The sequence below is a fragment of the Oncorhynchus clarkii genome, chromosome 6, assembly GCF_045791955.1.
Source record: "Oncorhynchus clarkii lewisi isolate Uvic-CL-2024 chromosome 6, UVic_Ocla_1.0, whole genome shotgun sequence".
Lineage (NCBI taxonomy): Eukaryota > Metazoa > Chordata > Actinopteri > Salmoniformes > Salmonidae > Oncorhynchus > Oncorhynchus clarkii.
Window position 1 is genome coordinate 33,233,100 of NC_092152.1, and position 26,589 is coordinate 33,259,688.

Below are 26,589 nucleotides of genomic sequence, written 5' to 3' on the forward strand. Positions count from 1 at the left end.
ACCACTGACAGGGGGGCTTGGACTCTGCTCCACAGACTCTCTGACAGACAGATGCTGGACACACACACACACATACACACACACACACACACATAACCCACCGTGTGTGTGTGATCAGTGTGTGTGTGTGAGAGAGAGAGAGTGCATGAGAGAGTGTGCGTCTGTGTGTGTGAGTGTTTGTGTGCTTGCTTACTTTGCATTTAGAGGTGCTTGTGTATGTGTGAGCACCCAACTCATGACCTGCATGAAACACTAGGAAGCGTCAATGTCTTGAGAGTCTGTCAGGAGTCTTGACAAGCCACTGGCAGCGCCTGACTCTGAGTTCACATAACAGAAGCATTAAAAGTGCAAGCTTCGCTGTCAAGATAAACTGCAGAATGGGCTCCAATAGTAGAGTAGCACAGTATAGCAGGGGGGTTGAGAGAGACAGGTTTGCATATTAAATCTCTGAAGATGGTTATTTAACTTCACCTAACCTGAGTGTCCTCTGTAATACAGCTCAGCGATGTTCATCAAACTAAGGTTCTCTGCAAAAAAAGGATCCCAATAACGAGAACGACAAAGCAGTAACACACAGAACCCTGTACTAGTCACAATGATGAATAACACAGGCAATATGACCAGTACATATAAAAGGAGACTTGGTCTTAACTGCAGAAGCCAGCCAATGAGACAGAAGGGATTAGCAGAGTCACCTTGAATCAGTGGTGTCATTCTGCCCAGTAAAATTGTATAATGGGAGCTGGAGCCTGGGAGGTGATTTGTGGCCTCCTGACAGAGCTTCAGTGTTCATTAGGCCCTGTAGAGAGCAGCTCAGAGACACACGGAACGGATGCAGAGATACACACACCCACACTTGTTAATTAAAGGTACACAAAAATATAACATTTCAGCACTTATAATTTTACAGAATAAGGACACACCTCTCAGTCTCTACCAGAATCAAAGCCTTCTTCCATTGGATAATTGCTTGACAGTTCCCAATTAACTTATTTCTTCCCTCCAATCACCAATGTATATTTTATGCAGCTGTAGTATGAAAGAGTTCAGCCAGGGCGATTAAGTCAATCTGTGATGTACTGTAGGTCTTGGTTTACACTTTGATCCTTCACAATGAATCACTCCAGGGTTATGTTGGGGTCACACTCCTGCCTGCTAACCTAATGTAGCAGGCGTAAAAGAAACACCTGAACGGCAATTCTTTCTTTCTGATCCTGACGAGAGGGGAGGTTCTCTTCTGCACTATTCAACCAATCCAGTAAATGTGGAGGAGGAGTTAAGATGGAGTGTGGCGTTGTTAACGTCCAAAAGCGGAAGTCACGTCACAGGCTCTCTTTCCATTTCCCCTGAAAACCGGATGCATCCGGCTGTTTCCACTCTGCTGAGGGTGCACTCTTGCCAACCCAGGCCTCCTCTGACTGGGAGGGTTTCCCCCTGCCCATTGTGCGTGTGTCCTAGTTCATGTGTATGAAATCAGTGACATTGCCAAATCAATTTCCTTCGAGCACACAGTGTGTATGTGTTTGTACATTATGCTGGTGACACAGAGGCCATTTGCTTTCAGTGTTTCCCGTGGATCCTCCTCATGCATGGATTTAAGGATGACACTACGGTTCCGCTTGGGTCACCACACCTGCTCTTATATACCAGAACCTTGATCATGACTCAGCACATTTCCTGTCTCTGTTTAAGACCTGAGACTGAAGGATACTCATGAAATATAGAACAGGGGAGCTCTCCTGGAAATGCAATACACTTCATGAATATAAACTGTGTAATACGGCCAAAGCCATTTTCTTTACATCACTCAAGGAAATGATTAAAGGGGAAAGGGGCAGGCAGGCAGGACAGCGAGCGAATGTTTAAGAGAGTTAGGTGTCAGAGCTGTTTTCCTGCAACACCTGTTTGTCTGGTTATGAATGCAGCTGTCGAAACTTCCCGAGTTATTCACCTCTCTCTCTCTCTCTCTCTCTCTCTTTTGCTCTTTCTCTCTTCCACAGCTTGACCAATGAACACCACAGCCAGTGAGGGTAACTTCCTGTTGTGACTGCAGACTTCAGGGTTTTCCCTGTTGCATCTCCAGACCCACCACTCTGATCTGCTCCCAAACCTCTCTGCCGGATTCCATCCATCTCCCTCGCCCTCTTCTTACCCCCCTGTACTCCCACCCCTGAACGTCCATCAGAGCTAAAATGGACGACAGCTACGAAAGCAGGACTTCCTTAGTGAAGGGGGCCAAGGACATCGTCAAGGAGGCCAAGCGGCACGCTGTGAAAAAGGTCAACAAGGTCGTGGACAGCACCACAGACGAGTACTCCCAGCGCAAATATAGCCGTTTCGAGGACGAGGTGGACGAGGGGGACGATTTTTACCGTAACCCTCCCAGGCAGGACGGAGGCTACAATGACAACGACCAGGCCAGTGATGCCAGCGACGCCACAGAGGGCCATGATGACGAAGATGAGATCTACGAAGGGGAGTACCAGGGAATCCCAGCGGCCGGAGACAGGCGGGCCAGGGAGGGGCAGGTGGCTTTGGGGCAGCCCGTCACAGACAGCCTGAAGGACCGTAAGGAGCTGGAGCAGGAGAGGCAGGCGGACGAGGAGGAACTGGCCCAGCAGTACGAGCTGATCATCCAGGAGTGTGGCCACGGCAGGTTCCAGTGGCAGCTGTTCCTGGTGCTGGGCCTGGCCCTCATGTCGGATGGGGTGGAGGTGTTCGTGGTGGGGTTCGTTCTACCCAGCGCCGAGACGGACATGTGTGCTCTGGGTGGCTCCAACTCCAGATCTGGATGGCTAGGTAAGCAGTTAGGTGTGTGTGTGTGTGTGTGTGTGTTTAAAGCATGAGTGCTTAGCAGTTTCTGTAAACTTCTGTAAGATCACAACCGGTTTAAATTACGATTGTCCACAGAGTACCGTGTAACGGTACGTTGGTTTCTGTGTCCTTGTTGAGGGACTAGTTTTCCCAATGTGTTCACTTGGAGTCACACTAGTCCAGATGGCTGCAGGTCGGTAATCCATCACTATCGAGTCTGACATGACATGTGTGTCTGGGGGCTGCCTGTGTTAATGTCATATTGTAAAAACATAGAATCAGTCAGCCCTCCACCCCCTGCACAGTGAGACATGGCACTACTACTTTCACTGCTCCATGCTCTGCTTACCCTTATTCATGTTCCCTCCCTCCCTCCCTCCCTCCCTCCCTCCCTCCCTCCCACTCCCTCCCTCCCCAGATGAGGTGACTCAGGCTGAACGAGATTGTGTTTGTCTGTGTGTATTGTGGAGTTACTTTGACCTTGTTGGAGTCCAATGTGATCATCATCAGATGTGTCTCTTTTGATTTAGTTTTGTCATTTTTATTTTTCAGAGCGGGGTTAGAGCTACAGAAATATGAAAATAAACCCGCCCGCGTCCTCCCGTCCCACCCGGAAACCATGATTTTCTGTGGAATATTTAATTACACATCTGTGCATTTTGCATACAAACAACACCAATGTCAGTGCTTTGTTGGTTAGTTAGTTCAACCTGAGTTTACTTAGTTGTTACCATGCAGACCCATCGCAGGGAAACATGAATAACATCCCAGAGACTGAGGCTTTGTATCGCAAGCTGGTCAAACTGAGCCCAGTGTAACAGGATAATACAATCGGAAAAATGAAATGAAATCAATCAGATTAAATTACAGAATAAAATTTGTACCTAACAGGATCCCACAGGAATCTTAACTGCTGCATGGGAACGATGGAGGAATGAGAAAGTACCTCACTGTATCACTTTTCACCTCCTCTGTTTTCTTCCCTTTCTCTTTCTGTAACTCTCTTTCCTTTCCTTTCTTAGTCTCTTTCTCCTTTGTTCTCCCTCCTTTTTTTGTCTCCTTCATTCTCTCTTTACATCCTCCCTCCTTTTACCACTTCCTTCCTTCCTCTCATCCATCTCTCTCTCTCTCTCTCTCTCTCTCTCTCTCTCTCTCTCTCTCTCCCTCCCATCTCTCTCTCTCTCCCTCCCATCTCTCTCTCTCTCTCTCCCTCACATCTCTCTCTCTCTCTCTCTCCCTCCCATCTCTCTCTCTCTCTCTCTCTCTCTCTCTCTCTCTCTCTCTCTCTGTCTCTCCCCCCCCCGTCTCTCTCTCTGTATATGGTAGCCAGCTGGCAGGCTGTGAGTATCTGCGTGGTCCAGGCCAGGGGCAGCTGAGCATGGCTAAACTGCAGTGAGATAGCAGTGCCACTGCAGAGATTACCCGCTGCTACCGCAGAGAGAGTGTGTGTGGTAGAGGGCTGTGGGGTGGGAGAGCGTGTGTGTGTGTGTGTGTGTGTGTGGGGGGGGGGGGTTCTCTTATCGAGCACTCAGAGTATCAACATACTTCACGCCTATCTGGTCATTACCCTTGATGCAAGGGAGCTTAGAAGCATTACTTAGCTGAATGAGTCATCCCATTGTGCTTGCACCCCTGGGCCCAAGATAAGTATAATTTCATAAAGATTTCATTGAAATCTTTGCTACCCCCACCAACCAAAAATGTGACAAAGAGACCCAATCTTTTTTTCTGCAGAGGTGGTGGTTTTCTTACGGCAAAAGAGGGGGCACGAATCCCATCAAGCCTGACATGATCTGGTACAAATGTGATTACACGCTGCTCAGTGTAAAGGAGCTGAAAAGAAGAGAGGAGAGGAGGGGGAAAGGAGAGTGGAGGAGAGGAGAGGAAAGGAAAGAAGAGGAAAGAAATGGGAAAGAAGAGGAGGACACAAGCAGAAAAAGAAGAGCAGGGAGAGATCAGCACAGTGAGAAAGAAAGCAGACAGGAAATGAAAGAAGATCTGAAGAGAGGAGAGGAGAAAAGAGACGAGAGGAGAGGTAAAGAGAGAGTATGAAAACAGTAAAAAATACAAATAAAAGGAAATCACCAGACCGTTGTTTACAGTGACAGAATTAGCTTCAGACAGGCACGTCGTACTCCCCTATATTCAGACAGGCACGCCGTACTCCCCTATATTCAGACAGGCACGCCGTACTCCCCTATATTCAGACAGGCACGCCGTACTCCCCTATATTCAGACAGGCACGCCGTACTCCCCTATATTCAGACAGGCACGCCGTACTCCCCTATATTCAGACAGGCACGCCGTACTCCCCTATATTCAGACAGGCACGCCGTACTCCCCTATATTCAGACAGGCACGCCGTACTCCCCTATATTCAGACAGGCACGCCGTACTCCCCTATATTCAGACAGGCACGCCGTACTCCCCTACATTCAGACAGGCACGCCGTACTCCCCTATATTCAGACAGGCACGCCGTACTCCCCTATATTCAGACAGGCACGCCGTACTCCCCTATATTCAGACAGGCACGCCGTACTCCCCTATATTCAGACAGGCACGCTGTACTCCCCTATATTCAGACAGGCACGTCGTACTCCCCTATATTCAGACAGGCACGCCGTACTCCCCTATATTCAGACAGGCACGCCGTACTCCCCTATATTCAGACAGGCACGCCGTACTCCCCTATATTCAGACAGGCACGCCGTACTCCCCTATATTCAGACAGGCACGCCGTACTCCCCTACATTCAGACAGGCACGCCGTACTCCCCTATATTCAGACAGGCACGCCGTACTCCCCTATATTCAGACAGGCACGCCGTACTCCCCTATATTCAGACAGGCACGCCGTACTCCCCTATATTCAGACAGGCACGCTGTACTCCCCTATATTCAGACAGGCACGTCGTACTCCCCTATATTCAGACAGGCACGCCGTACTCCCCTATATTCAGACAGGCACGCCGTACTCCCCTATATTCAGACAGGCACGCCGTACTCCCCTATATTCAGACAGGCACGCCGTACTCCCCTATATTCAGACAGGCACGCCATACTCCCCTATATTCAGACAGGCACGCCGTACTCCCCTATATGCAGTATGAATAGAACAGGGCAAGCGTTTTGTGTGGCGCTGAAACAGTTTACCCCTCTAAGAGTGAAGAGCATCAAAGCGTGAAATCGGAAAAGAGACCATGATGCAGCTGAGCGCTCTTACTACTCTTAGGGGGCTCCTCAGGATCTGACAGCACAAAAAACACCACCACCCTTTCTCTGAACTCCGTTTCCTCTCTTTTTCGTTATCTCTCACTCTCTTATTCTTCACTCCTTTCCGCTTTTTCCGAACTTCTCTCCCTCGTTCTCCTCTCACTATGCTAATTTTCTCTGGCCTTTTCTATTTGTTTACATCCCTTTCCTTCCCCTTCTCCATCTGCCCTGTTCTCCTCCCCATTACAATTTATTTTATTATCTCTTTCTTTTTGCCCTTCATTGTCAAGTTTACAAGAGCTGCTGAATCATGATCCTTAACTGGGTGTGTGTGTGTGTGTGTTTTGCCACACTGTTCAGCTCCAGTACCTCTCCCTTTAGGGTTTGTGTGTTGGTGCGTGTCTGACTGTTTGTTGAACATTTCCCTGTTTTGTAGATGTGTTTTGACATATCTGTGAGTGCTTTGGGACAGTTGTGTCTGAGAGTTCTGATGCAGCGTGTTTTGTATGGGACGATGTAGAGTTTCGTTGCCATGCAGTTAACCTGTCCAAATTCAAATACTGTATATTCTCTTCACTTTTGGGACCAGAGGCACACCACCCTGCATCCCACTGCTGGCTAGCCTCTGAAGCTAAACAGGGTTGGTCCTGGTCGGTCCCTGGATGGGAGACCAGATGTTGCTGAAAGTGGTGTTGGAGGGCTCGGTAGGAGGCACTCTTTCCTCGGGTCGAAAATAAATATCCCAGGGCAGTGTAGTAGGGTGTCTTTTTTTCTGTCAAAGATTCAGTCTCGTTTCACCCTGTTGAGAGAACCCAATCACCCAGACAGTCATGTTGTTTCACCACCTCCTGCTTGGCCACAGATCACCTCATCATCACAACTCTCCTCTCTCACACCTTCTAGCACCCAACAGGGAATAGAAACACACACGTTCACCCTGCCTTTCCCCAGCTATTCTAGATGTGACCTGTGTATAAATGATGTCATCTATCTCTCCAACCGCCAGGCTTCTGGGCAATAGCCTATAGAACTAGACTTTTTACACGTGAATAGGCTCGGACGCCCAGGCTTTGCTCACGTGGTTTCGATACGGAAGGTAAGGTTGAAAGCCTGTGACAGAGGATAACATGTGAATTGACTTGACCCTCTGTTGGCCTGCAGGTTTGAATGAAGCTGTGTTTACCCCCCCCCCCCCCCCCTCGCCACTCCCCCATGACAGGACAGGGAGTGGCTACAGATAACGGGGAGCACTGAGCCACTCTGACAAACGGTCTGCCTCTAAGCTAGCCTTAACTGAGGGGTGAATGTCTATTTGGTCATATCTATTCCTGTATCGTTTAGTCTAGCAGTACTTTATTTAGTAACCATGTGTAATGTGTGTGGAACGAACATTCCTAAATGCACTAGTATCATACTTCTTAGAAAGTGTGGCCAACCCTGTTTTCACCACCAGATGCTCTGTCCACTGCTGCTTCCTTCTGCAGAACAGTTTGTGCAGCGCAATAATTTATTGGGTTCTACAGGAGCAAACTAGCACCTACAAAAGTGCCTGGTCATAACAAGAGTAGCAGGGGACTATAGTCTGTAGACTAGAGGCTGCACAGTTAAAGAGAAATTGTCTGAAGTCATGCAGCTTTTATGTGTTCTTGTGTGTCTGAAAAGCAAATAGAGGATACTAGCATATAAATATAGGTTTTGCACAACCATGTGTAGCTGGCTAAATGCTTCTAGACAGTTGGTGAATGGGACGCTAGAGTATTTCAACATAGTGATACTGTAGATGTCTTTCCCCCATGAGTCACGTTATTTCCTGGCGCCAGTGCTGAGATGATCACACCCTCAGATGCTGTGCAGTAAAACACACAACAATCAATACATGAATGAGGTATTCGGACGTCCTCTAGGGGCTATTAGACAGTATGATCATGGTTCAACTGTTTTACGGTTTTAGAAGATATCTGGCATCCTAGGCTCCTTTCTCTCTTTTTGAGAGAAAAGGGTTATTTGTGGGGGGAAAGGGTTCTTCCTAGAACCATAAGGGTTCCCTTGTGGGTAGGGCTGGGAAATTCTAGGGACCTCACCATACGATATTATCACAATGCTTAGGTGCTGATACGATATGTATTGCGATTCTCACGATTCTGGTATTACGATTAGATACTGTGATTTTATTGCAATTTGATGTTCCAAACATATTACATATATGTCTGCTACAGCCTCCCGAGTGGCTCAGTGGTCTAAGGCACTGCATCGCAGTTGTTAGCTGTGCCACTAGAGATCCTGGTTTGAGTCCAGGCTCTTTCGCAGCCGGCTGCGACCGGGAGACCCATGGGGCGGCGCACAATTGGCCCAGCGTCATCCGGGTTAGGGGAGGGTTTGGCCGGCAGGGATGTCCTTGTCCTGTTGCGCTCTATCGACTCCTGTGGGCACAATGCATGCTGACACGGTCGTCAGGTGTACAAGTGTTTCCTCCGACACATTGGTGTGGCTGGCTTCTGGGTTAAGCGGGCATTGTGTCAAGAAGCAGTGCGGTTTGGTTGGGTTGTGTTTCGGAGGACGCATGGCTCTCGACCTTCCCCACTCCCGAGTCCGTACGGGAGTTGCAGCTATGAGGCAAGACTGTAACTACCAATTGGATACCACGAAATTGGGGAGAAAAAGGGGTAAAGGTTTTTTTATTTTTTTTATTATAAAAAACATGTCTGCTGCAGAGAGAGCATGAGAATAAAAGTGCTGAAAACATGTTGGCTCACTATTTAAAAAGAAGATGGAGAGAAAGCTATATGATGCAGGTACAGCCGACTAGTGCTCGCTAACGCTACCTAGCAAAAATATAAATATATATATATTTTTTTACAAATCAATACTTGGAGTCAAAGTATCAATATAATATTGTCCAAAAAACATATAGCAATACAGTGTATGTAACTGTATAGATGTGTTCCGCCATCACTACAGAAGGGGACAAGCTGAAGAACCCTCTAAGGCTTGCAAAACAGTGTGGGGAAAAGTATGGGCAGTATTTGATATATCACTATTATTTATGTTGTCCCTTTTGTCAGGAAGAGATCAAGGAGTATGCTGTCTTCCTAATGCCTTGGCTTCAGGGTAGTATCAGATGGCCGAATGGCTTGCTGACTCTCCCCAAATCCTCATCTCAACCATTAGATCATAAAGAAGGACCTCAGATTAGCGACTATGGCCAAGTGTGAATGACCCCAGTTTGACCCCTGAAGTAAGAAAGTTAAGTCAGATCCCCATCTATCCACAACAGTGGGGAGATGAGATCTGAATGAGTTGTATCTTGTTATACCCTGAATTGCAATTATTTGGACCAGACGTCATTGCCTCAGGCTAAATTATACCACACCATGTGTAATCAGAATATGGCCTAATCTATATGCAATCTGTTCTTTATTGTCATAGCGACTGAAATTTAAAATATAAATGACAGTGCTTTTGTAATGAGAGAGCTATCCCTTTGACGCCATTTTCTGTTTACTCGTCGGTTTATCCGTTTATATCTCGGTTTCTTATTATATGAAAAAAAAAATATTTAGATGGTGTCTGAGTCCTCTTAAGGAATCATGTTTGATGGAAATGTCTCTTGACCAGGACTTCGCAGCATTCATTATATCAATGCATGAAATGATTCAATCCTAGAAAGATTCCAAAATGGACTGGTAGGCCATAGCAGGACTATGACTAAAGGTGGATACCGTTTAGACCTGAGAAGATGAACATCTTCCTGAGATTAGAGAGGAGCAGGGTACAGGAACAGTGGCGTTAACAATAGAGAAGGATATCTCATAGTGTTCCAAGACCATGATCAGCAGTGTGTGAAATTGATGCAGAGGTCAAGTCACCCTGTACGGTGCCTTCAGAAAGTATTCACACCCCTGGACATTTTTTCCACATTTTGATGTGTTCCAGCTTGAATTTAAAATGGATTACATTGAGATGCTGCGTCACTTATATACACACAATACCCCATAATGTCAAAGTGGAGTTGTGTTTTTAGAAATGTTTAAAAATGTATTAAAAACGAAATGCTGAAATGTCTCGAGTTAATAAGTATTCAACCATTTTGTTATGGCAAGCCTAAATAAGTTCAGGAGTAAAAAAAATGTGCTTAACAAGTCACATAATAAGTTGCATGGACTCACTCTGTGTGCAATAATAGTGTTATTTTTAAATGACTGCCCCATATCTATACCCCCACATATACAATCATCTGCAAGGTCCCTAAGTCGAGCAGTGAATTTCAAGCACAGATTCAACAACAAAGACCAGGGAGGTTTTCTATTGGTTCGCAAAGGGCACTGTATTACTGACCACATTCTTCATCCCATTGATTCATGTCACACTAGTGGGTCCAGGTTCATTCCTTCTGTATTCACTCATCACATCACAGTGGGATTGAGAATGGGTTGTGTTTTACTGTAGGGACTTCATCCCTCAAATCTTAGTTTATTGTATAACTCCTTATCATTCTGACACGTAACAGGAATTGAATAGTTATTGGTGAAAGTATTTATGAAGTGTGCTCTTGGGGTGTGCAAATTGAACACAAAACTGAAAGAAAAGTTGAATCTACAGTATCATTTGGGTTATGGTTTGGGCAGCAAGGCAAGAGAGATCCTTTGTTATTCCTGCATGAGATAAAGGTTTTAACAGTCAAAAGATGAGCAGGATTTATTAAGTTGTTATTCTACCAAGACATCTCCACTCTCAGGAGAAGTGGAATTTATTACACAAAACAGAGTCATTCAACAGATTTGGTGATTACATGTTCCTATTGATGTATGATAATCAGCACTAATGGGCCTTAATGCCGCTCCATACTTTACTGTGACAAGTTTATACCCTTCACTTTAGCAGCTAGAGCCCACGGAGGGGCCATAAATCCTAATGGTTCAGTCCCAAATGGCACCCTGTTCCCTAGATAGTGCACTACTTTTGGCCAGAGCACTATGGGTCCTGGTCAAAAGTAGTGCATTAGAAAGGGAATAGGGTGCCATTTAGGAAGCACACAATGTCTCCTGGCAGGGATATGATGTCAGGTAGAGAGGGACTAGAGGTGATTATGACATTGCATATTAAAATAGCATGGGATATATATATATATAAAATAAATGAAACAGTAATGTCCACTGTGTTCTGCTGAAGACGATGTGAATCCACCATTAAGATTAGCTTTATCCACCAGTCAACAATTCTTATCTACACTGTCAAATTCACACAGTATTTGTTGGTTTGTTTGAAGGTTCGATGACAATCGGTTTGAGCATTGCTTTGTGCTGTGCAAATAGATATGGTATAAATCTAAAGTATCTCTCTGTCTGTCTCTCTCTCTCTGCAGGCAGTATTGTGTACCTGGGGATGATGGTGGGGGCGTTCTTCTGGGGGGGCATGTCGGACAAGGTGGGCCGCAGACAGTGTCTGCTCATCTGCATGTGTGTGAACGGCTTCTTCGCCTTCCTCTCCTCCTTCGTTCAGGGTTATGGCATCTTCCTACTCTGCCGCGTGATCGCAGGCTTTGGGTGAGTCGATCTGACTGGGGTTACAATGGCAAGCAACATCAATGTGTTATTTCTCTTAAATAATGGGCTACTGAATTGTAATAATCCACACTAAACAAACAATTAGAAAAGTGAATTACAAATAATACTGGAGATGAAAAAAATGTATTGTGAGTTGTGACATGAACAGTAGAGTAAGGACAACTGACTCAGTTTGTTCCAATTTACATAGCTAGCTACAACCAGGATGTGTCCTTTCAAGTCGTTCATCAAATGGCCCTGCAGTTCTACGTCGTTAACTCCTTAATTCCCATAGAGACTGCTTTTCACAGTAGTTAGTCATTCATTCATTATCTGTTGTTGTAAATAATCTGTTTTGGTTTCTTGGATGAATATCTAGTTGTGGACCCCTCTGTTTACATAGACTAACTCTTATATTTCACCCACATAAGGTTTCACTCACTCCTATCTATATCCATAATAATAATAATGTGTGACTAGTAGTGAATGTGTCAACCACTCTCCTGTCAGTATGGCAGTATGCTCCTAACATCCATCATGAAAGACTTTAGTTTAGACCAACTAGGCTGTGTCAGTGATAACAGGGGATTTACTGTAATATATTTACTGTAATATAGGGGCTTAAAACCTTGTTTCATTCATTCATTGATGTGAGCATTTGTAAACACTAGTAGTGAATGTGTCAACCACTCTCCTGTCAGTATGGCAGTATGCTCCTAACATCCATCATGAAAGTCTTTAGTTTAGACCAACTAGGCTGTGTCAGTGATAACAGGGGATTTACTGTAATATATTTACTGTAATACAGGGCCTTTGTAAACACGTCTTCTACTTGGAGTGGATTAATGATTTTAACATTGCTGGTAAAATGATTTACAAGACTCAAAAACAAAACAATTAGCACGAAAGAATTCCCCTCATTCGTCAAATTAATTAGAAAAAGTTCAAGCAAAAAGTGCACAAGAATTCTAAAAGCAATATCTCAGCAAACAACATTCAGTCCTTTCTTACAGTCTTGCACTCGCTGATTCTGGTGTCTCATTCAATCAGATGTGTTTTTGTCAAGGTTTCCCCTGGCTTGACAAATCCTAGGGACGTTTCCTTAGCCATCACTGTCGTCATGCCACACTGGCTTTTGGTAAGCCTTTAGTGAAAGGCTCTGTGACAAATGATTGTCTGAAATGTGCTTCTGGGGCATTTAAAAAGCAGCCTTATGATGGACAAGTGACATTTGGAAACTACTGTACTAGCCCAGTACGACCATCCTGATCTCGCGAGCTTCCATTCTATTTCGCTACACAAGGAAAGGAAACAAAAGCGCAGCAGGATAGTGGAGAAGTCTTTACAGCACCATTTCTGAATGTCCATATTGTTATTCACGGACTGCATGGCCTCTAGCCTCACATGTTTAGAATTGTAAGAACAGAGCATTGATTTATAGAGAGAAAATATTGGAGGGGTGTAACGGTCCCTGTCAAAAGCTCATTTACTAATTGCCTCCCGCCCCTCTCCCCAGAGGGACTCAATGTAATTGAAAAGGCTTGCCAGCCAAACTGCCTTCTGTTGGAGTCATGGACGACTGGCTCCAAGCCTAATGGTTAACTGGAAAGCCAAGGAAATGCCCTTTTGGCAAAGTTGGCTTATTTTGAGGAAAATTGTTAGAGTGTTTGTTTCTATTGTCTACTTTTACAGTAGTCAAAACTGTTCCAGCTGCGTCACGTCTGAACAATACAAAAGGTTCCTCAGAGAAAATAAAGGCCCTACAAAATATATTTTTTTAAATAAATAAAAAAATTGTCGTTGTTGCGGCAATGTACTATAGATATAGTTCATTTTCATGGGTCAACTAATTGGTAGGTGTTAAGAAAATGTTACCTTCCGCATAATCCGTGTGGTTCTACTCGTTGTCCTATGGCACATCATCTTCTGGTGCATTGCGCCACCAAGTAATTAAACAACTCATTGTCCTGTCCTTGTCTCCTTCAGAACAGGGGGAGTTGTACCCATCGTCTTCTCCTTATTTGCGGAGGTGCTGTCCAGAGAGAAGAGAGGGGAGCACCTGAGCTGGCTCTGCATGTTCTGGATGATTGGAGAGATCTATGCTTCAGCCATGGCCTGGGCCATTATACCACACTATGGTAAGTAGTATACTGTTATACCACTTTAACGCACCACGGTGACTCACCAGGACTAGTTCACACTCACACAGGTGGAATGAACACATCATAGGCATTTTAGTAACCAAACCTTCTTGGTTAGATGGTTATGATGCCCTTGAATGTGGTATAATAATTTGACATTGTACAGTTTGCAAAGTAAAAACAAATCAAACAATGGGACACAATGTTAAAACTTACTGCACAAATCCAGGTTGGCAGAGTATAACCAGCGGAACGTTTAGCTGTGACCGTGGGTGAAGGTGCCAGTTTGCCCTGCTGGCGCATCAACTAAGTGGCTGCAGACTGGGAGAGGGACAGTTGAAGTGATTAATGTAGGCCTGGAAACCACGGGGATACACATACAGGCACACATAGGGATATTTAAAGGATGAAGGCGTAACGGTGGGAGATAGGAGACTGTGATTTACGACCGCTACACTGGAAATAAGCTGCACTCATCAATAAAGAAAAGGGGCTTTCCTCTCTCTCTTCCTCACACTATACCAATCTCTCCCACCACCCGTATCTCTGTCTGAGCCTATTTCTCTCTGCTCATCTTCTTTCCCTCTCACTCCTTTCTTTCTGTCCCTCTCTTTCCTCCCCTTCTTTCACTGTCTCCCAATGTCTCTTCCAACCACTTCTTACTGTCCCTCCCTCCCTCCCTGTCCCTCCTCTCCTTCTCTCTGTCTGGGGATGTTCTTCTTGATCAAGCATAATTAGCTTTTTCTTCTTGCTCTAACCTAATGGGACAAAGCTACAGCTAGCCATGATTTATGGTCGAGCCGTGTTTTAGCCCAGCCGTGGGTGACGTCAGTGAGAGGCTTCATGGAGGATATTTCACTGTGCCGGCCGTGCTGAGCCACTGAAATGCCTGTTTGTACAAATAGTGACTGCACTGTAGACATTGAAGGAAATGATACTTGAAACAGTGGGGGTTCATTTAAGATTTCAGATCATTGAGCTGCTTTTAGGAAAATCCACAGTTTCTCTTTATTGTGCAGTGGCTATAGAGGAGGGCTACACACACACACACACACACACACAATCTGATAAACCCAGTGAGTCTCACTGAGAAAGCTCTGCTGTCAGGTCTGCAGATATCCCTTTGAAGGCTTGATAGTAAACCCACTCTGCTCTCATTCTTTCTGACACACACTCTCTCTTTCCTCTCTCACTCTTCCTCTCTCCATATCCTCTCCCTTTCTATCCTTTATCTCCCCACTTATCTCCCTCCCCCCTTTATCCCCCCACCCCCTCTCTCTGAGCGTGCCCTGCATACTCCAACACTTTTGGGTGATTTTTATGTTCTCTCCAACTGCCGCAGTGCCCGCCAACAGCGATGTGGCTGAGGAGCCTGAGGTGTAGTCTTTTGTCTCATATAGAAACAGATAATGATGGATTACCACACATCTACCACCTCATTGGTGTTTAATACTCCATTAAAGTTCTTTATATACCTCCTCACTTGTCTTCAACACTCTGCAGCTCCTAATGTCTTCTAAAGCCTCATGACAAAGACACAGATGGAGCCTACAGAAGCCTGAATCAGCCTGGAGAGATCTCTGTCATACTGCAGCCTTTAGTTACACTACTAGGGGTCTCTCTCTCCCTCTCTCCCTCCATCCATCCACTTAGTCAATTATGTACATTATCCCAGTAATGACATTTTCAATGGCTAAAAAGACACTAACCCTCCGGGGCTGACAGCACAGCTATATCCCCATAGACAAGGCAATCACTGCAGCACATCAAATCTTACACACACACACACACTAATACATTACCATCAGCATACATGTGTCATGTTAACACATACACACACACAGACACACACACACACACACACACACACACACTAATACATTACCATCAGCATACATGCGTCATGTTAACACATACACACACACAGACACACAGAGTTCATGCATTCACACCAACACACACATGCACAAGACCCTGAATGTAAGGAATTGAGATTGCCTTCATGGTAGTCACTGGGAATCCTTGACATCCTCCCACACACACCTACAGGATAGTGTCATTACTCAGCGCACAACTACAGTAACATCCCAGCAGTTCTATACATTAACGCCTACAAACACGGTGTGTGGACGACTCCGATGCATGCACAGAATGATGTACAGCCCCTGCCATACATGGTGTGTGGATGACTCCGATGCATGCACAGAATGATGTACAGCCCCTGCCATACACGGTGTGTGGATGACTCCGATGCATGCACAGAATGATGTACAGCCCCTCCCATACATGGTGTGTGGACGATTCTGATGCATGCACAGAATGATGTACAGCCCCTGCCATACACGGGTGGTTTGAGAGAGATGGTTAATAAGCGGTGGTATCAATCTGCCTTTAGATTCATTTCTAGAAGTAATTTCCTTGCATTAACATTGACAGTGCTGATGGATAATGGGGTTATTCCTGTAAATCGTGTTAAAAAGAAAAAGGCCTGATCCAGAGGGAGAGACGTGGGAGGTCACGACTAACATCCCTCTTCTCCCTCCTTCCCCAAATAGGAACAGGGAACATAAGCACACACACACATTGCATTAGCCCTCTTACACTAATGTACACTCCCACACACTGAAGAACAGTCATTTTCAGTAAAAAGGAGATAAGGAGAACAAAAATATACCTCTTCATTGTTTTGGATTTACCCTGTCACTGTAGTTCTCAGCTACAGTGTTTATAGTGTACATACAGCATGTGGATTTGTGTTAATTCTGTGTCCATTATGTTGTCTGTCTGTATATCCTGCTTATCGTTTGTCTGTATATCCTGCTTATCGTCTATCTGTATATCCTGTTTATTGTCGGTCTATATATCCTGTTTATCATCGGTCTGTATATCCCGCTTAATGTCTGTCTGTATATCCTGTTTATCGTCTGTCTGTATGTCCTGCTTATCATTTGTCTGTATGTCCTGTTTATCATCTGTCTGTATGTCCTGTTTATCATCTGTCTGTATATCCTGCTTATCATCTGTCTGTATATCCTGTTTATCGTCTGTCTATATATCCTGCTTATCATCTGTCTGTATATCCTGTTTATTGTGGCGGCACCACAAATTCCTGTACATACAAATCTATTTGGCGAATAAAGGTGATTCTGAAAAGATTTTACTTTCTCGATGTTCCACCAAACTTTCAGTAAGACCCATTTTCAGTAAGATCCATTAAAGTGGGCAACAAATTTGATATTTATAAACTATTTCACAGAATGTATGAAACACACATTTAAGGGTTTGAAGGGTTCTACTGTGCCTAAGGGAAAGCGCAATGAAATTACAGTGCTGTACATGGGTCGCTCAGTGTTGAGGCTAAGATTATTTACATGGCTGTATACTATTACAATGATTGAGGATAGATATAATTGAAGGCTACAGCAACCTTTTCCAGCTCAAGGACATAATTAGTCCGGCACGTACCTTTCCAATGGCAAAGGTGCAAAAAGGTGGAGGAATACAGATATGACATTGTTTGTAGCACGACCCACAGAGTTCTTAAACTACGGTGCGCCAAATGGTCCAATGTGCCAGTAAATCAGCACAATCTAATTTTTTGTTTTTTCAAATTGGAGCCATCTTGGAGGTAGAATTGGGATCATGTATACTGTGATAATGCCGATACAAAAAAAGAGTAACGTAGAGCAATGTACAATAAGGCGAACATAGAAAATGAGGTAAGTGGTAAGTACATGGGGGCCACCATCTTTATGCACCTTCACTGTTGAATAGTCCAGAAAATGACTTTAGAATGTGCTGAGATAAGTGGCATTTAGAGAGGGGAATTGGAAATTGATTGTGTGTGTGCATGTGTTTGTGTATGTGAGAATATATGTGTGTGTGCGTGTGTGTGTGTTGCTGCTATGAAGATGAATTGGACATAGTCTCTACCTGTGGGATGAGATCAGGTACAACATGATTTAACTTAAATGTCCTTTCTTTCCTTCCTTTATTTGTTTTCTTTGTGTGTTGCACTTTCCTCTGTGTGTGGTCTTCTGGAATATACCCCATAGAAATTATGCAAATAGAACAGACGTCACATCACCAAGGGAAGCAACAGTCAGTTGCTCACAAGTAACTTAAAAGACCCACTCCTGTGACATTTTTGAACTACTATGAACGGAGACCAAAAACAAGCTGAATATTGTATGAATTGAAAAATCGAAGCTCCCTCTCTTGAGAATGTGACCATTATGTAAAACATGCTGATGTGTTCTTTTGTGTCTGATTGTTTGATGATGTATTGTGTGTGATTGGTTGCTGATGTGTTCTCTCGTGTGTGATTGGTTGCAGGCTGGAGTTTCAGTATGGGTTCTGCCTACCAGTTCCACAGTTGGAGAGTGTTTGTGGTCGTCTGCGCCCTGCCCTGCGTTTGTGCTGTTGTGGCTCTCACTTTCATGCCCGAGAGCCCCAGGTTTTACCTGGAGGTAAAGTAAAGCGTTATGGGAAATGGGGTTTTAGGGAGAGGGCCTGCCCCTCACAGACTATGTCTGTCTGTGGGCATGGATGGTCAGCTTTTCAATTCAATAGTTCCAGTTCTGAACAGTATAGGCAACTAATAGAATGTAGACCAATCCCAGATAGACATATAGCCTAGATAATTGGTTATTTAAGTCTGATGATAGTGCAAGGATCGGTTATCATTAACCCATAGCAGCTTAGGTCCCTATAGCATCTATTTCCTCAGAAAACCATTGAAGAGGGTACATTATCCTAGGTTACTATAATGCTTAAGTGTGTTCATGACAGTGGGTGCTGAGGAGTATTTTTTTTGTTTTTGCTCAGTCTGATTGGGTGGGCCTGGCAGGGCCTGGCTTCCCAGTGGGTAGGCCTGTGTCCACCCAGGCCCACACATGACTATGCCCCTAGTTCATGAAAGTTGGAAACTCTTTGTTCTTCAACAGCAAGGCCTATGAGGCAAACAGTTAGTCAGCCTAAAGCTTCAGCAGCAGAGGTCTGGGCTACATGGCACGCCATTTTGCATGTTTTGTCGAAGATGGCAAATAATAAGCTAATAATAAACTAACGACTGTGACAGTTGGCTACGCCTGTTACTGTAGGAGAATTATACTTTGAAGTAAAATGAGTCATCATTGTCGTGACTCCTGTCATCTCAGCCCATCTCCTCCCTGCGTGAGCATGGCTGTCACGGAGGAGTGCTCCCGGTTCTCTCTCCGTTAATCCCGTTTAATTCTCCCTCCTGTCAGGTGGGGAAGCACGACGAGGCTTGGATGATCCTCAAGCAGATCCATGACACCAACATGCGAGCGCGTGGGCAGCCGGAGAAAGTCTTCACCGTGAGTATTTTCCCGCCTCGGCTCTTGCTTTGTTCACGCAGTCGAAAAACGAAGGCTTATAACCGCCAGCGCTGCGACTTGTTTAAATATGTGCCGAGTATAATATCAATGATATGAAAAGGTTTTGAAAGGTATTTTGTGCCATTCAAATACGCAATGCCGGAGGCGCGCCTGGAAACAGCACGCCAGTCAATCTACATTTAGAGCTTTTCATTTGGTGTCAGATGTCCTGTCTCTGGAAGTGAACTAAAGCCCTTGCAAATCTCATGATACATCTGTAGCCTATATTTTAAGATGCAGGTTTTTGCTGCTAATGCAATAGCATAAGGGCTCAATCAATCTTGAATTGCAAAACTTGCCTATCAATTTGCATAGCCTACCTTTTTCCATAGAAACATTTAAAAGCAATGCAGAATAGTTGTAGATACTGTAAGAGAACCAGGTAAATTCCAATTCCTCGAGGTGCTCCAAGGGCCCGAGTTTCCTTGTACCACCCACAGATATCCAATGAATGGACCACAGCCACAGACCACCTTCCAGTTACATTTCTCCACCAGCAGTAGCCTACAAGAAAGAAACAGCATAAACATGACTTTTGATGTAATTATGTTATTAAAAACTCAATTTCCCATAATTCCCATCCCAGGTGAACAGAATCAAGATCCCCAAGCATTTGGATGAGCTGGTGGAGATTAAATCAGAGTCGAGGAACCCAGTCTCCAAGGCCCTCTTCAGGTCCAAGACAGAGCTATGTGGGGTGGGTTTTCTCTGTTGGCTCGCTAGATGGCCATGATAGAAGCGGCATTATCCTGCACTGCACTCTCACAAATCATTATTGATGTGTCTCTCTTGTTTCTCCACACAGATCTGGGTTAACTTTATGAAGTGTTTCGACTACCCTCTGAAAGAAAGCACTATCAAGCTAGCTATTGTTTGGTTTACTCTGTCCTTTGGGTAAGTTTTTCTATTGTAATGACTCCCGCTCCCTCCCTCTCTCCTGATAGAAAGGTCTGGTTCTTAATTTAGAGCTGTAGGAGTCAGAATAGGCTAACTTCTTTCGTCAGGAAATGGCATAGACTTTTGCGCTTGCAGCCACATTGCATTTCTGTCAGCTGTCCAACGTGGTAGCAGAGGTCGCAGCTCCCTGCTCTCAGGAGAACTACTGAATCAATATGCTTTCATTGGCCTCTCCTCTCAGTGTGACAGGGTGGGAATTCAAGCAGCCTGAGAAGAAAAGAACACTCCTGGAAACCCAACAGAAACCGTGTATTCTACCCCGATAGTTCCAATACATTTCAACTGGCTCCTATGTATAAACATGGATTTCTTTCTATTTGTTAACCTATATCCACTAAAGTGACTCCCTACGCCAAATTCCCTGTGGGTACGTACATAACCTAACCTTTATGTTGGTGACGACACTGTGTGTGTCTGTGGATCCAGGTACTACGGCCTGTCTGTGTGGTTTCCTGACGTCATCAAGCACCTCCAGGCAGATGACTACGCCTCCAAGGTGAAGATCCACAGCAACGAACGCATCGAGGACTTCACCTTCAATTTCACCATGGAGAACCAGATCCACACCAATGGTGTCTTCATCAACGACAGGTAGGGAAGAAAGAGAAAGCTCTTCCACATTCATGCTGGACAAGCAGTTATAACTGCATCCTCAATGAAAATGGGACTGATGGCCTAAAATGGAGTATGGATGAAAATGTGAGTCATTACTATGATGCTTTTATATGCTTTTATATTCATCTGGCATGTTGTTTTATCTGCTTTGTCTCTGTCAACTAGATGAGATGAGTAAACGTTAAATACAGAATCGACAAGGATTTCTCTGTAAAAGGAACATGACATGTAGGCATTCGTAACTAACCATGTCCACACATACACTTTCCTCGGTTGAACCGTCCAGATTTGTTAATATGAAGTTGAAGTCCATCACCTTCATTGACTCCACCTTCCGGAACTGCTACTTTGACGACGTGACCTCGGTGGGATCCTACTTCCGGAACTGTACCTTCATCGAGGCGTTCTTCTACAACACTGGTAAGACAGACAAACAGAACCAGAAAGAGAACAGGGGCATTTCTGGGCCACCGTGAAGAATCCAGAAGGATCTTTGTCAGGCTTGACCTGTTCTCCTTTATTTCATACTTCCTTTTTTGTAAAGATATTGTTTCGACGGGCTGAAAAATGTTTGCTAGGTATTGTCCTTTCTTAGCTACAGTCTCAGTCATGCCTATATTCCTGTTTGTGATGGCAGACATCGATGACTCCAAACTGATAGATGACACAGAGGTGATCAACAGCACGTTTCACCACAACAAGACGGGCTGTCAGATGACATTTGATGACGACTACAGCGCCTACTGGGTCTACTTCATCAACTTCCTTGGAACTCTGGCTGTTCTGCCCGGCAACATCGTCTCGGCACTGCTCATGGATAAAATCGGACGCCTTTCCATGTTAGGTATGTACAGGGATAGTTTGCAAAGTCCTTTCTGAGGGCTACCTTTGTTATGAGCATGACTGTATCAGGTTGTTCAAATAAAAAAAGGATGTTGTGTGTCTGTGTCTACGTGCGTCTGTGTGTGTCTGCCTGCGTGCGTCTGTGTCTGTGTGTGTGTGTGTGTGGTACAGGTGGCTCAATGGTTCTGTCAGGGATCAGTTGTTTCTTCCTGTGGTTTGGCACCAGTGAGTCGATGATGATCTTCATGCTGTGCCTTTACAACGGCCTGAGCATATCAGCCTGGAACTCACTGGACGTGGTCACCACAGAGTCCTTCCCTACAGACAGAAGGTATAGTTAGCAAGAAAATATAAATGATCCATTCCTATCTGCACACACAACAGGCATGAAAAAACACACAGACATACATATAAAACTCCTGTAAATCACTAAAATACTTTCTAATCCCCCCCCCCCCCCCTTCTCTCTCTCTCTCTGTGTCAGAGGGACAGGTTTTGGGTTCTGTAACGCTTTGTGTAAGCTGGCTGCAGTGTTGGGAAACCTGATCTTTGGTTCTCTGGTTGGCATCACCAAGTCCATCCCCATCCTCCTGGCCTCATCTGTGCTGGTGTGTGGAGGCCTGGTGGGGCTCCGGCTGCCTGATACCAGGGCCAACGTACTCATGTAGCCCCAGGAAGGACCACCTGGCCTGTGGAAGACTTGGGCCAAACTTGGTGCAAAGGGTTTGCTTCAAACATGTCCTATGGATGTTTGAGATTTGATTTGCTTATTGCCGCTTGTGGTGTCAAAGGGAGTTCAATTGCATAACTCCCCACCCCCACCCCATATTGCTACAAAACAGTATATCTACTTTCACTTTATCAATTTATGTATGTACAAGACACAACCCAAGCTCCAGACCATCTGCACAATTTCCTGGTGTCAAAGGGAAACTCCTATTTATTATTGAATGTAATATTTGGGGATGTCACCACGCCCCTTCCAGGATGGAATGATGTCACTCAATATTTTCATGTTATTTCATCATGATATAATCATAAGAGTTAGTGGGGTATATATTTTAGTGAAGCTTGTGGTGAGCATTGTTCAGGGGAATTGATGGTCAGTTGTTCATGACTGATTGATGGCCAGGCCATTGCCTGTGGATTATGTCCATCCATCCCTGTATAGTACTGGCTGTGAAGGGAACTACTGTATATGGGTCCTGTAGTTGGCTGAAGTAGACTCTATATCAGTGTCAAGGCCTGTTTGCTATGAGCTGGCTTGTGAAGTCAGTACTGAGTTAGTGCTATGTGAGTTGTATAGATGTCAGTAGCGCCTGTTGCTTTGTATCTTATGAGCAGTAGCTTCCAGGCATGTTTGTCTGGAGTCATTGCAGGGGCAGGGTTAGTGCTGTACATATGAATGCGTTCTTATTAGGCCAGGACAGATGGAGGAGAGAGGGGATAACAAGCTGTTCTGAGCACAGCCACCCTGCAGTGGGAGAGACGGGGGAAATAGATGATCAGAAAGACTGGAGACCACACAGCTGCAACACAGCTGGCCTAGACAGACAGGCCCAGGGAGAGAACAAGGGTATTTCTGGGCCAGCTGAGTGTAGATGGATCTTTGTCAGGCTTGACGTGTTCTCACATAATGTTTCACTTGTAATGTCTGCTAGATATACGCACATACCCTGAACTGTCAACCATGAAGAGTCATGGTGATGGACAGGTCTTAACTAAGCTAAGCTTCTCCCAGATAACACCTGAAACTATAATAATGTGTTTGTTGTCAGTTGTGGCTATTTATTTATTAGTTTACACTGACAGATGCATAAAGATGTGTTTTTATTACAGTGTTCTGCCCCACTCTACCACAGTCATATATAAACACTCAATGTCAAAGCCCTTTGCACCAGCTCTCTAGGCCATAGTGAATAACTTGATTTGTTGTTATTTGAATATGTTAATATTTATGGTTTTTTTTGCGGGTATGTATCTGCAGCTGTTCTAAAGAATTTGTTGGGGGAAATGTAAGAATCCAATTTTTTTGTATCTACTCTTGTTCTCCACTTCTCCTATGTGTTGTATTGTATGCAGGCTTCCTGGTTGGGATTTATTTATGTTCAGCCTTTGATTTGGCGTTTCTCTTCGGCACTGACTTTGTAATGACATGTCAGGCTGCTTCCTTTTCAAGATACTGAATGGCCTTTTTTTTTTTTTAAATGTGCCTCTTCTTCACCGGAGCGTTCTCCTCATAGACAACAGAACAGGAGACTGAAGGGTACAGGAGGTAAACAGGAAGTGAACTCTGTGTGTGTGTGTGTGTGTGTGTGATGTCCCTTCACATTGTGACGTGTAAAAGGTTCAACCGCCATATCAGTTTAAAAAAAAGATGCCCTCCCCTCAGATGAAGTTGGAAGATAATATTATTTTTAAACTGGATTGGAAAATATAAAATGTTATTTAGAGCAATAAGTAAGTAGTAAGTAAGTAAGTTAGTAACTGCTTGCATAAGAGTGACCAACAAGACGTAATTGAAGTGAAATGACGTGAAAACAACGTTGATTCAACCAGTGTGTGCCCAGTGGGAATGCATTTGCGTGGATATTTTAAGCAATATTTAAACAGTTTTACAACATTGAGTAAACTATTCCAGTGCTTGTTATTAAAAAAAAACACCAGTGACAATTTGGAAGACATTTTAGAATCAGTAACAAAACAGTATTTTTCAAAATGTTGTACACATAATTCAGTACGTAGCACATGTATAAATCTTTTCACTGTATAATGGCATTTCATTAGTGCTGTACACTGCATAATGTTTCAGTCTCTAAATTCTCACCCACAGTTGACAAATGCGTCTGACGTTGATAAGGCATCCTGCAGATAGCTGTCGTTACTGTAAGCAGTATGATCACCAGACCTCAGTCACAGGTCTACATCTCTACATGGCTCCTTAGTATTATCTGTGGCTTTACTGCCTGTGTAGCTCTCCTGTTCCCGTGTGTGTCGTATCTGTGAGTATATTGTAGTGTTTGTAGTCCACTGTATCAAAACTGCGGTCTGCTTGCCCCCTCCATATTTTAGCTTTACATCATCTCGGATATGGTAAAGTCTGTTTGCTGATTGTTTGCTTCTTGGTATGCACTACAAATGATCAACCGCTGACTTGTTGATGATTTCATGATTTTATAAGTGATGACATAATCAATGGAACTTGAGTATTTATAGTACTAGTAACAACATTCTGATTGGGCTTGTGTCAAACCAAAGCTATTGACTGACTACTGTTACCATCTCAGCAGTGTAGTGCATACAATAAGATACCAGTTATTTATGAACAAGGGTTGCAGCTGTATGGTGGTACTGGATGTGTTCAACCTAGCGTCTTAGCCTAATTGTGACAGCATTGCCTGTGGTATCTTACAAAGGATAAATAAGTGTCTCTCTTTTTTTGTGTGGGTGTGTGGTTTGGTTTCACTATCATTGTGGGGAGCAGAAGTCCTCACAAGGATAGTAAAACAAGGAAAATCTGGACAGGTATGGACATTTCGCCAGTCCCCACAAGGAAAATTCCTATGTTTGGCTTAGAGGTTAGGTTAGGAATAAGAGTTAGGCTTAGTTTTAGGGTTAACGTTAGAGTTAGGTTAAGGGTTAGGGAAAATAGGATTTTGAATGGGAATAAATAGTTTGGTTCCCACAAAGATAGTAAAACAAATGTGTGTGTGTGTGTGTGTGTGTGTAAGTATTGTACATATCAATGCTGTAGTGGGTGGACTTCTGAGTTAAATCTGTATGCTTTTTGATTGACTGATGCCTCTCCAGCTGTGTTCAAGCGATAAATCCATCTATCCATGTTCTACGTCTGTGTTTCCTTGGCTAAAAGCCACATGTCCTCTACTACTGTGTGTACAAACTTGCATGTGTGTATGAAACTTATATTTTTTTGTGCTCAACTTTGTGTTCTTATTGTGCTCAACTTTGTGTTCTTATTGTATTCTTCTTCCAAATTTTTGGAAGAAAAAAAGTGAATGTATCACTCGTCAGTTTTTTTGGGACATTTTTTTAAGTGAACAATGGTGTGGGCTCAGATGAACAAATGTGTGTACATTATTGTGAAGGGCATGCCAATTGTGGGATGACTGTATGTACAGACGTCTATAAACATGAAGCTGTGTAGAGAAATATTTGCCAAATGATGCCCTGTGAATATTGTTTTAATTAAAGGAGAATGGCAGGAATTGCAAACATTGCTGCTTATGAGCATCAAGTATATGAAATAAAGATTTATGTTCTCTAGCAAATTCAATCATGTGCTCATTCAACTCCTGAGGATATAAAGCTTGAGTGCATTGCAGCTTATATAGGGCTGCAGCAGGTCATTTTGAAGATAATATTATATCAGATAGAGTGCATGCAGACTGCAGAGCATTGGGCCCAAAATCGTGTTACACTAATAATAGCTTTTATTTAGCACTGCACTCTCATAATCTGACCTCTAAGAAATATATTAGTTATCTTGCCTTCAATGTTTGCAAGTCAGAAAATATTATCAATTGTTGTCAGGAATTAAAAATGAAGATTTTCAATTAGTATAGACTACTATAATTCCAGTCCTTTGAAGTTGGAAACGATGACGCGGCTAAACTAAAGTGAGGGCTTGTGGTATTAGTTTTAAAACAACAACAGAAACAGCAGCATTGAAGACATCAAAATGCTAATCCACATTTCCATATTCACTGCCTTATTGTCGTAGCTAGTGGGCATTACGCATGGCAAGTAAAGACATGACATCTACCCCTGGCTTTTGCCTTTTAATAAAAATAAAAACATTCCAACAAAACGAACAGATAAAATGTAAAGTGAAATTTTACGTGGAATTTGGAGTTATAGACTTCTCTCACACACACCCTGCAACATCAGCACAGCAGAGACAAGAAAGAACTTGGGCAACACAATAAATTATTACAGGCAGGCATGTCAAGCTGCACTGCTCTGGCCTAGTTACATGTCATGGCTGCAGGTGGCCTAACGCTAAGGGCGTTGGGCCTGTAACTGAAATGTCGCTAGGTCGAATC

The 26,589-nt window shown here is 44.0% G+C and overlaps 1 protein-coding gene across 1 annotated transcript; it reads left to right on the top strand.

Moving 5' to 3' along the window:
- The first annotated feature begins 2,000 nt into the window (after positions 1 to 2,000).
- Positions 2,001 to 25,810, top strand: LOC139411016 (synaptic vesicle glycoprotein 2Ca). The gene is made up of 12 exons (XM_071156797.1): positions 2,001 to 2,799; positions 11,391 to 11,571; positions 13,558 to 13,709; positions 18,048 to 18,181; positions 18,962 to 19,051; positions 19,698 to 19,808; positions 19,917 to 20,005; positions 20,495 to 20,659; positions 20,970 to 21,103; positions 21,321 to 21,527; positions 21,698 to 21,857; positions 22,011 to 25,810. The coding sequence occupies exons 1-12, from the start codon at positions 2,193 to 2,195 to the stop codon at positions 22,192 to 22,194; spliced, it is 2,214 nt and encodes a 737-aa protein (XP_071012898.1). The 5' UTR covers positions 2,001 to 2,192; the 3' UTR covers positions 22,195 to 25,810.
- The last annotated feature ends 779 nt before the right edge of the window (positions 25,811 to 26,589 follow it).